This window comes from Ruditapes philippinarum, unplaced genomic scaffold, assembly GCF_026571515.1.
Source record: "Ruditapes philippinarum isolate M1 unplaced genomic scaffold, ASM2657151v2 ctg6445_1_1_1_1, whole genome shotgun sequence".
Classification (NCBI taxonomy): domain Eukaryota; kingdom Metazoa; phylum Mollusca; class Bivalvia; order Venerida; family Veneridae; genus Ruditapes; species Ruditapes philippinarum.
In genome coordinates this window covers 105,710-115,736 of record NW_026855196.1, presented here as the reverse complement: position 1 = coordinate 115,736, position 10,027 = coordinate 105,710, and the positions used below count along the sequence as shown (strand labels likewise).

General features: G+C 31.1%; 1 protein-coding gene across 1 annotated transcript; it reads right to left on the bottom strand.

Moving 5' to 3' along the window:
* Positions 1-3,820: 3,820 nt before the first annotated feature.
* On the bottom strand, positions 3,821-7,824 carry LOC132742403 (prostaglandin E2 receptor EP3 subtype-like). Its single transcript, XM_060730818.1, has 4 exons — positions 7,668-7,824; positions 5,928-6,767; positions 4,543-5,291; positions 3,821-4,212 (listed from the first exon to the last, which is right to left on the bottom strand). Exons 2-4 carry the CDS (start codon positions 6,747-6,749, stop codon positions 4,182-4,184), a joined length of 1,602 nt encoding a protein of 533 aa, XP_060586801.1. The 5' UTR covers positions 6,750-6,767; positions 7,668-7,824; the 3' UTR covers positions 3,821-4,181.
* Between the last annotated feature and the right edge of the window lie 2,203 nt (positions 7,825-10,027).

Here is a 10,027-nt window from a genome sequence, read left to right as displayed (position 1 = left end):
ATGTGTTTTTGACATTTGTAATTAACATTTATATCATTTCCTTTAATTGAACAGCTGGCTGAATATTTTCAAACGGTGCTATTGACAGATAGTAGTTGAATCACATATACCATTGTCTGAATACGCACTTTTTAAGGAACAAAAGGTAATAAGTGCATTTCCATCATTTATTTTTATCTTTTTTTATGCATTTTTATACTTCTAATGTAAAAATAATTTAACGTTAAAAAGTCAGAATATCATCCATATGAAAAAACTCTGGAAAAAGGGGTGATCCTTCGGAAGCAATTGAAGAAACTAAATAGACTTGGTTGATTGAGTCTTTTCATGAGAGGTAATGTAAAACTGTACCATTTTTCAACGGGGTAACCTTTTACAGCTGCCACATAGTACTTGACACCTGCTGTTGTGAAGTACAATAATCATGATAAGGGGTCAGCAATGAAACTGAAAACTGTATATTCGATTTGAGTGTGTTCTAAAAGTACAACATCTTTCTGTTCTTTAATGTCTCTTGTTCAACACATTGGCAATAAAATCATTTAATCGGTATGTACTCTTTAAACTATTGCAGATATTATTATATCAAATGTATATAGAACGTGATATCTGTAAAGTATACGTAGTTTTGAAACTACCGGCATATACATTTAAATGTTTGATAAAAGAAAAGAACTGAATATCTCGTACAGGTACGTATAAATACAAACAAACTTTAATGTGTATGAATAAAAAATAGGAACGTATTGAGTTGTGTTAAAACTTTGATCTATTCTACACATTAAGATTTAAGATCTAGCACAGACTTTGAACAGCAATAAACAATTATATCATTGATAATTTGCAGTTTGATGTTATAATAATAATTTTGGTATTATTATTCTTACTTAGAAAATAACTGCCGTGCGTAAAACTGAAGGTTATTACAATTATGTTATATATCTATAATGTTTTCATTAATTCATCACAGTAAAATGTTTAACGTATGTTAATTTTGGAATTATAATTTTGTTACAGATTTTAAACGTTTTACTACTTCAAATATTAGAAACAAACTATGTGAACGCCTAGTTCAGTAGTTTGTGAATATATTGCTTGCTAATACAAATCATACAACGTCATTTATGAATTTGTTTTCAATGAACTGTATACGTCTGTATTCACACTCCTTAATTTAAACTCTGACAATTCTAACACATGCTACAATTTCATGTTTTATATAAACTATTCCATAAGTGTATAAACTATTTCTAAAGTTTTATCAGGTAATCAGTTTACATGAAGAACATATTAAAAAGAAAAAAAAACATATCAATTATTCCCAGTCTGTTGATATACAATTGACAAGCTAAACAAACTAGTGTTAATATTCTCAAGTCAGCGTTTTAATGCTATAACAAGATTCATATTATTCTGTTAAAAGCATGTCATTTACGTATACAATCCGGCAGTGTTTAAGAGGACCTGTAGAAATCGTAGTAGAAATAGTAACTCTTTATTAATGTGCTACCCACATATGTATGTATTTAGATTATTAGTGTAATGTTTGTTGTTACAAATGTAACATTGATTTACAAATAAAGGAAAATTGTATTGTAGTGTAATGAATAGTGTAAATATTGCCATCACAGACCTTGAAGTAATTGGAAAGAAGAAAATAAACATTTTATGATAAAATTATATTATTAATATATCTTTATCACATGAGATCGCTTGTTTTCTATGTAACTTAAAGGCCCATTATGTCTCAGGAATGCTATCGTTTTTATTTCTCAAAAACTGTTTTATTTTTGCCATCTACAATTGTACATAAATTATATTTTGCTGATTTTGTTATGATGGCAATTGGTATAATTATAGTTTATTAGTATTTTGTACGGAAGTCAAAATTCTACTTTGTTTGCATTTTGCTGTCTTTAAGACACATTACTACATGTTCAACGCTGCTTTTTTCAAAAGATAATCTTACATGCTCTAAACCCATTATCAAAACATTATTAAACACATGTTGACATTTCTAAAGAATTTAGAAATCTGTACTTCCTACGCATAATGTGCCTTTAACCATTACGTATATTTTTATAATACTCCTGTGTAACATAACGTTATCGTACTTTTATTAATTTCAAAGAGTTTAGACATGTGATAAAAAGAGTCTTACATCTTTTGTCATATAATTTTAAATTTTATAAAACTCCTTCTTGAAAATGTTATAAAGCTCTCCAGAGGCTCACTTTACAACAATTTCTTGAACCGGTTATATAAAATCTTACATTTTACGAGGTATGATCAAAAAGTTCTCGGCCCGATATACTTCTAACCACTACACTGACATTTACACACGAAATGTCGATACCGACATCTTATCGAAGGCTTAAAAAACATAAAAACACTTTGATCAGTAGAGGGGTGTGTAATTTAGAGCAAATGGAGAAAATTGAAATCAGAGCCGTCAATAATTACCATTGTAAGAAAGGGATGTCCCCCAAGGAAATCTATGAAGACTTGGGAATTGGGAAGAAGTCCCCTTCTTATAGCACTGTGACAAAAATGGGCTGCTAAATTTAAGAGGGGCAGGGAGAGCATTTGAGATGATGAGCGGCCAGGGCGGTCAAAAGAAAGAGGCCACCAACGATGAAACTGCCGAAACTGTGCAAGATCATGGTCATGTGCGACAGAAGGCGAGACAGACCTGCGAAGCATTGCTAGGGAAGTGGGTATAATTCAGACAATTCTGACTGATGTCTATGGCATGTCAAAGGTTTCCGCTAGATGGGTCCATGGGTATACACTTGGGGGAAAAGGACAAAACCTTGCATATTTTTCAAAACGGCTACGTTAAGTAAAATTAACTGTCATGTTCATAGAAGAGAGAATTCCTAAAACGGTATGGAAACATTACAGACGAGCAAGTGGGCATGTTCCTACAATCAAAGCGTATTCAGCGGGGAAAATAATTATCAAACAACAATACAGCTATTAAACAAACAGTAACAGAGTTAATATCATATTCAAATAATTAATGTTCCACCAGTTTATCATGACGTTAGTTAGAATCAAATTGCAAGAGCATTCACAGAAACACATTATGATGACAAAGAAATCTTCTATTAAACACCCATTAAAATTACATCATGATTCATCATCTAAATGGAAATTGTGGCAAACATTTAAAACAAATGGTATAAATCAAATCAAATTACACTTTAATTAGTTCCAAGCCATCATATCTGATTTATTTATTTCTTTTCGCTGGACTTTTATCGAAGACATATTTAAATAGTTGCCGTTGCAGTCCAGAAACGTTGGCCATAATGTTTTTTTTTTAATTCTTAAAGGATTGTCTTCATACTTGGTGGACACAACAATCATTTGGACAAAACTTTCAAGACCCAACTGAATTTATACTTGGACAAAAGAAAACATATTTCCAAACCGACATGTTGAATTATTCTGATATTACCTTGACCTATTATTGACCTTGACTGTCAAAATCAAATTATTGAAATTTACTTAAATTGCCATAACTTTGTTATTTATTTATGGGTCCTTTCACCCCATACTTGGACAAAAGAACACATATGAGAAAACAGACATTTTTAATTTATATATGTAGATTTGATTCATACTTGGACAAAAGAGCACTTTTGACAAAACTGGCATGATGATTTAATTCAAATGAGACCTTAACTTTTGAATGACCTTTAAGAAATTTGAATTTTTCTTTTAAAAGAAATGTTTCGTAGGAGTACACTTTACTATAATATCCTTTCTCTGATGTGTTTGGCTTTAAAAATAAGAAAAAAGTCGGGCTGGGGCTCTTGTTTTTATTTATTTATTTAGCTACAATAAGGTCTATCCGGTTGAATAAGTGTTGTCAAAAGAATGGAAGAAATTATTTTGTTTCAACATGTAAGTCAATAGAATTAAGATTAAACTATGATGTACGCTTATTGTAAAACTGCTATCTTTCATTAAATGTCTTCATTGCCGGAACAAGTATTTTAGATCATACTGTAAATATGCTCAGTTACACTTGAAAGTGTTTTCACCATTTCAAATTAAACTAAATTGCCGTAAAAATGATACGAAGCATAGAAATGTTGTGCTTTCTGTAGCATTAAGTTTATCTATACACGACGAATTTTATTTCAAATCCATTTTTAAAACATCACTCCTTTCTATTCTTCACTTGATTTTGTTTTCCTCAATCTGCAATGAAAAGAACTTATGTATGCATACAAATATAAGCTGTATATCTCTCATTCCTATGTTTTTTGACATAGTTTTTCTGAATCTTTATGTGTTCAATTAAAATTAAATGTCTTACAAAAATTTATCGTTACAGGTCTTGTGCAAATATATGTATATAAAGTTTGTTACCTGCAAATTTGTGAAAAGAATCGATAGACTTTACAAGAATGATTGAATACCAGTTGAAGCATATGTGATAAAACAAAAAGAATAGAAGTTTGGACGAAATTATTGTGTTTGTGTTCCTGGCTTTACATTACAAATAGACAAGAAATGGTATGTTAATACCTTTCGTGAGTATACTTTGAGCTGACTGATAACTTTGTCACATCCGAATAAAACGTTGCAACAAGTTCTTTAGATAGAGTAGTTTCTTTAGTTTCCGAGCTTCCAGACTGATTTTTTATGTCATTCCAATCTGTTACAGTTATATTGTCAAGATTTGAAACTGAAAGTTTTTGGTTGTCAACGGCAGGTTTACTTCCTTTATCATTACATATTATTGTGTTTTCTACATTTGGATTATTTCGACTATTACACACGTGATTATCGTCATAGTAGATTTGCTTTGGTAACAATTGTTCTTCTTTTGGTGCATCAACCTTGCCTAACTCCAACCGGCAAACACTGTTAGAATCTTTGTTGGGTTGTGTTTTTGATAAGTCTATTATGGGTTGATTATCAAAGTCTACATCATTTCCTATGGCAAGGGACGGAGATTTACATCTTAAATTCTGATCATTTTGTCCTATAACACCACTGCAAGCCAAAACACACTGTCTTTTAATTATTGAACATTCATTTTCAACTTTTCTACCTTCTTCTTCATCTATATGCTCCATATGAATCTCCTCTATCACCTTTAAATATCTTATTTTAATTCTTTTGAAACCTCTCGCAATCTTTATAAAAGTTGATCTTCTTAACAGGATATATAACCATGGGTCAAGCGTCTGGTTCAAGCTGGCTAGTCGGACAGCGGTGAGATCTAATAACTTGTTCTCTATACCCGTTGCCTGAGTAACAATGATTCTTATCTAAAAAGACAATTATATTTGACAAATTATTCAAACTTGATCTCACTTATCTACTATTTCAGCAAAATGACAGTTGAATGATAATTTAAAGTTTGGTATGCATTGATTTTTTCTTTATGCAAAAAGGGAAAGAATTAATTAAGACGTGTAATATGATTTGATGCTACATGTTTGAAATGATCCATTATAAATGTGCCAAAAATAAATACATGTACAGAACACTAATTTCACCGACTGCAATTTAAAATGGATTTAAATCTGTCTAGAAAACGACAGAATTACTGGAAATAAAATTGTCTGATTGTCAAATGTGCTGAGTGGTAACACAATTCAATCATGTCGGAGTACAATCAGACTTTTATACGGTTTCGTCTGTCACAAAAAGCACTTTCTCAAAGCTGGTGCAAATTTGAGAAGTTGAATACCAAGTTTGTAATGGAAAAACTGGAGAATATGAAGAAATTTATCTTTCGATATTACCAAATCATATAAAATGAGTTTATATTATAAGAGTAAATTATCGCAAAGAAATGCAAATTCTATTGAAGACAGTCCCTTGCGAAATCAAAAAAGTTTAAAATCCAGACATGCGCACATCGACATATACAAAGACACTTTGGTGTGCCGCGTACAAACCATTAATGGTGCCCAGCAAATAGTGAATACGACTGTCAAGGCACATAACAATACAATCATCTGAATCTCGGCATCATTTGACCTTTTCCGCTGGTTTCTCGCTTTCATAAGTCCATCGTGGTCTTGTAGAGAGGTATTTAAGGAATATACCCGTTCGCTGGCTCGCCTTAGCCTCGTTCTGAATATTGCAACAACAGCATATGCATTGCATAATATAATCACAAGGATCAATATCAAATTTGTACATGCATATATATACCCATATATCTTAGATGTTATGTTATGAGAATGGAAGTCTAGGTAGCACCATGTTCCAGGATATTGTTTCTCATACTTTCCAAAGCCAAATAAAGGTAAAAGTCCGTACAATATCGTTCCAAACCAAAGAATAAGAATACAAACTCGTGCTGTACTCGTGCGACAACGACTAGAGTAGAAAAATACATATCGTAACGCAAGAAACCGTTCAATTGCCATGGCACAAATTATCAGCGGTGTCGCAAGTCCAAATGCCGCCATTGTAAAACCATGGAAACGACAGTGAGCGTCTCCTCCCATCCATTTACGTTGGCTTACATAAGCAATAAGAACAGAAGGTGTTGTCATAACTATTCCAAGGAGATCTGTCCAGGCTAAACCTTTGATAAAACTATAAAACTTTGTTGTTCGTACGTCTGTCCGTGCCTTGTACAAACTTAAGAGGGCTAATATATTTCCTAGAACACCAGTTAAGGACATCAATAACGGTGATACAATTGTTGCTCCTGCCGGACTTGTTACACAATTTACACTGTCTGTAATATTTGAAGTATGGTTACACATTTCCTTTTATCACACTATCTGAAAAATATAAAAAAAACAATGTACGCAAAAAAATATTTATTATCTTTATTTTATGATATGACTTCTGTGTCTTTCTCACTACAAAGACTTTAGAATCATTCAGTTTATTTTTTTTTTTTTAATATTGTTGTACAATATTGTATTAAAAATTAAAAGCACTAGGGATTATTGAGCCTGCAAAATTGTATTATCCCAAAATGTCGTGGTGTTATTTGCATTAAAGTCATAGAGAATTTGTTTGATTGTTAGTGGCCATCACCATGGCAACATTTCAAAGTTGTGCCATGAACTATTTTACCAACGGGGTGTAAAAAGGTAACTGTTCAGCCAAATAAAAAGTTGTTTTTATTATTACATTTATTCATCAAAACAGAACAAATAGTTGTAGTGACCCAAAAAGTCACTTTATTTATAATTCAATATTGAATCTCCAATATGTTTTTATTATTTTGTAATAATTGTATGTATATTATATTGTTTTCTCTCCAATGACTTATCAACTTTTATTTGTGATACCCAACACTAGCTTATGGTGATACATGTAACTGGTAGAAATTGTTAGATATGCCTAATTTCATACCTTTCTATGAGGTATATTTCTGTAGTGGCCAATTGTTAGCATGTGGCCGTATAAAGGTACTTAATTGCCTTAATATTTTTTTTTCCCTTTTTTGAGCTTGCATATGTTAATCCATATATTTTTTCAAATATTTTTTTCACTGAAACAGCAACCACCGCTAGATGACTATATTTAAGTTATAGTATTTTTATCAATACATTTGATTTTAGGTATTAAATCATATAAATGTCGAATATTTAAAAATTCACGCAGTAAAGAAAATACTTTAAAATGTATCATTGTACGGAAAATGAAAAAAAGGTTAAAAGTTCTATTACCTTGTAAATGATTCCTTCTTAGCGTTCCTGTATCCATAAAATGCAATGGTTTATTGCCTTTTCCCATCTGCATTTATACCTTAGCTGTAGCTTCACACAAAACTATTGGTTTGTCTCAGAATAAATTTCCAATACCTAAATATACAGTTATCAACATTTAAACATTGCTATAACATAAAAGTCTCATGTAATATTTATACAACTTGTCAACGATCCTGATGTTAAAGGAAGGTAAAAGTCACACGCAGTTTTTTACCTTTAGCCTTCTGTCGGTAACTTTATATACCCATGTGACCAGAGCACGGGACATCCGTGCCGTTTGATTATTGTCGGCACTATTCGCTATTCAATTAGTGTAATTTTGAAATTTCCCCCTAAAATGGTGCCTGAGACGTCCATTTAAGTTATTAAGCATGGGTTAAAGACTTTAATTATAACGATATATTCTGATGAAAAATAACTTAGATATTATATAACGTAGATAATCAATTAAATATGCCATGGTATTTTTTAAAATATCCTTAGTGCCATTCTTATGTTTCTATTTACAATCAATCTTCAATGATATAAAACAGATGTCCTAAAACTGTCAACAGCATCTGATTTAAATTGAAAACTACAATCAAAAAAATATAATATCTACATTTCCTCTATGTAAACGTCCATCTTGAGATTCTAAAAACTGAAATATGCTATGTTATTGTGTATTAAGTGAATTTGGTGCATGTGTATCTAAATGTACAAGTTCTTTATATCAGAGTTTTTTTCTATTTTATTGTGGGTGTCTTGTTTGTTCAGTATTATCATGATGTTTCATGCCCTTCCGTTTTACCAGTTCATGTCAAATGTTGAATCAGCTTAAGCCGGTGCTAAGGGGACGTGGAGGATAGCTTGCAAATACCACTACCGCCAATAAGCAGGCTTCATCAAACCGAGCCTGCAACATTTTCGATTTTGCCGTGATGGGCTTTTTTTAGAGATTCTGTTTTTCTCTATTTCAGTATCTTATAAATAGTTATTCTAATTTCCAATAAAAAATGTGGTTACTAAACATTCATTGTTATGTTGTTGTTAACATCTGTAATTAGCTCTCCTTTAAAACTGATCGATACTAAATTAACAAACAATCCCTCGGGCTACAATATGTTGTACAATAACTTGATAAATAAGCAAGATTTTATATTATTGTCGTACAATAATATTTATAAAACAATCAGAAATGATAGCATCATATTTGTATACAATATATCCCCCCACACAAATTCAATTTTCTTTCGTTGTAATATAAATATTTATGATAGATGTTATATAATTTAAAACATGTTTTATTTATGAAACATGGTCATAACTTATTTTCTCTATTACACTAAGTTTAAAATAGGCATTAAAGATATAGAATTCATTTTAAAACAAATATATGTAAGAGACATCAATGGTAATATAAAGTCAATGAAAACATGCGTGAAAAGGTCAATGGTGGCAAGTATTAAATTCTCTTCTTATACTTTTTATCACATGAAGAATGTGTATTGACACATGAAACATATATATTGTACCAGTATCTTAACTTATTTTCTTAAATATGAATTCTTTGTTTTGCGTTTTGTTGTCTATTATGTCATATCTACACTGTTAAGGTCAAATGGTGAGTTAACAGCCTTACTGGTGAAGGAATTCTAAAGGAAACCCCCCTCCCTCGTGTATTATTAAAGGAACTAGAGGGCACCTGAGTAGAACGACCGACATTCCGTTGATTCGCTGAATGTCCAGCTGATTTTTAGTGTTTTTCTTGGGAATTTTGACTCAATTTAAACTCCAACACATTATATTGAAATCTATGTGTAGCTATATCCTAATGACTTTGACATTTGTATAAGCTATTACGTAAAAAGTAATTATAGATATCTGATTTTATCAAACGTTTTGTCATAATAATTAACTACGTAGTGATGTATCTGGCACAATATATAAAGCAACGCCTGCTTGAGACACAAAACCTGATGATATAATTATAGACACTTTGACTTCAAAGTGATTTATTTTGAGCCATTATATTCCCTGAAGTACTTACATAATTGATTAATTTGATTTACCAGATTTGATTTATAGAATAAACGAGCTCACATCATACCATTTGGAACCTGCTGATCCTTCTGTAATGATTAATTTCTAAAGTACATGTAAGTATAACAATATTGCATACAACACAAAGAATGATATAATGTTTTAGGCACATTATGCCACAGAAACATATAAATAAATAAATAAATAAATAAATGTTTGCTTCTTTAGAAAGGAAAACATGAATTTTGTCTTGTTTAAGTAATGGTTTTAGAGAAATGTTAGATGCTTATTGCCTA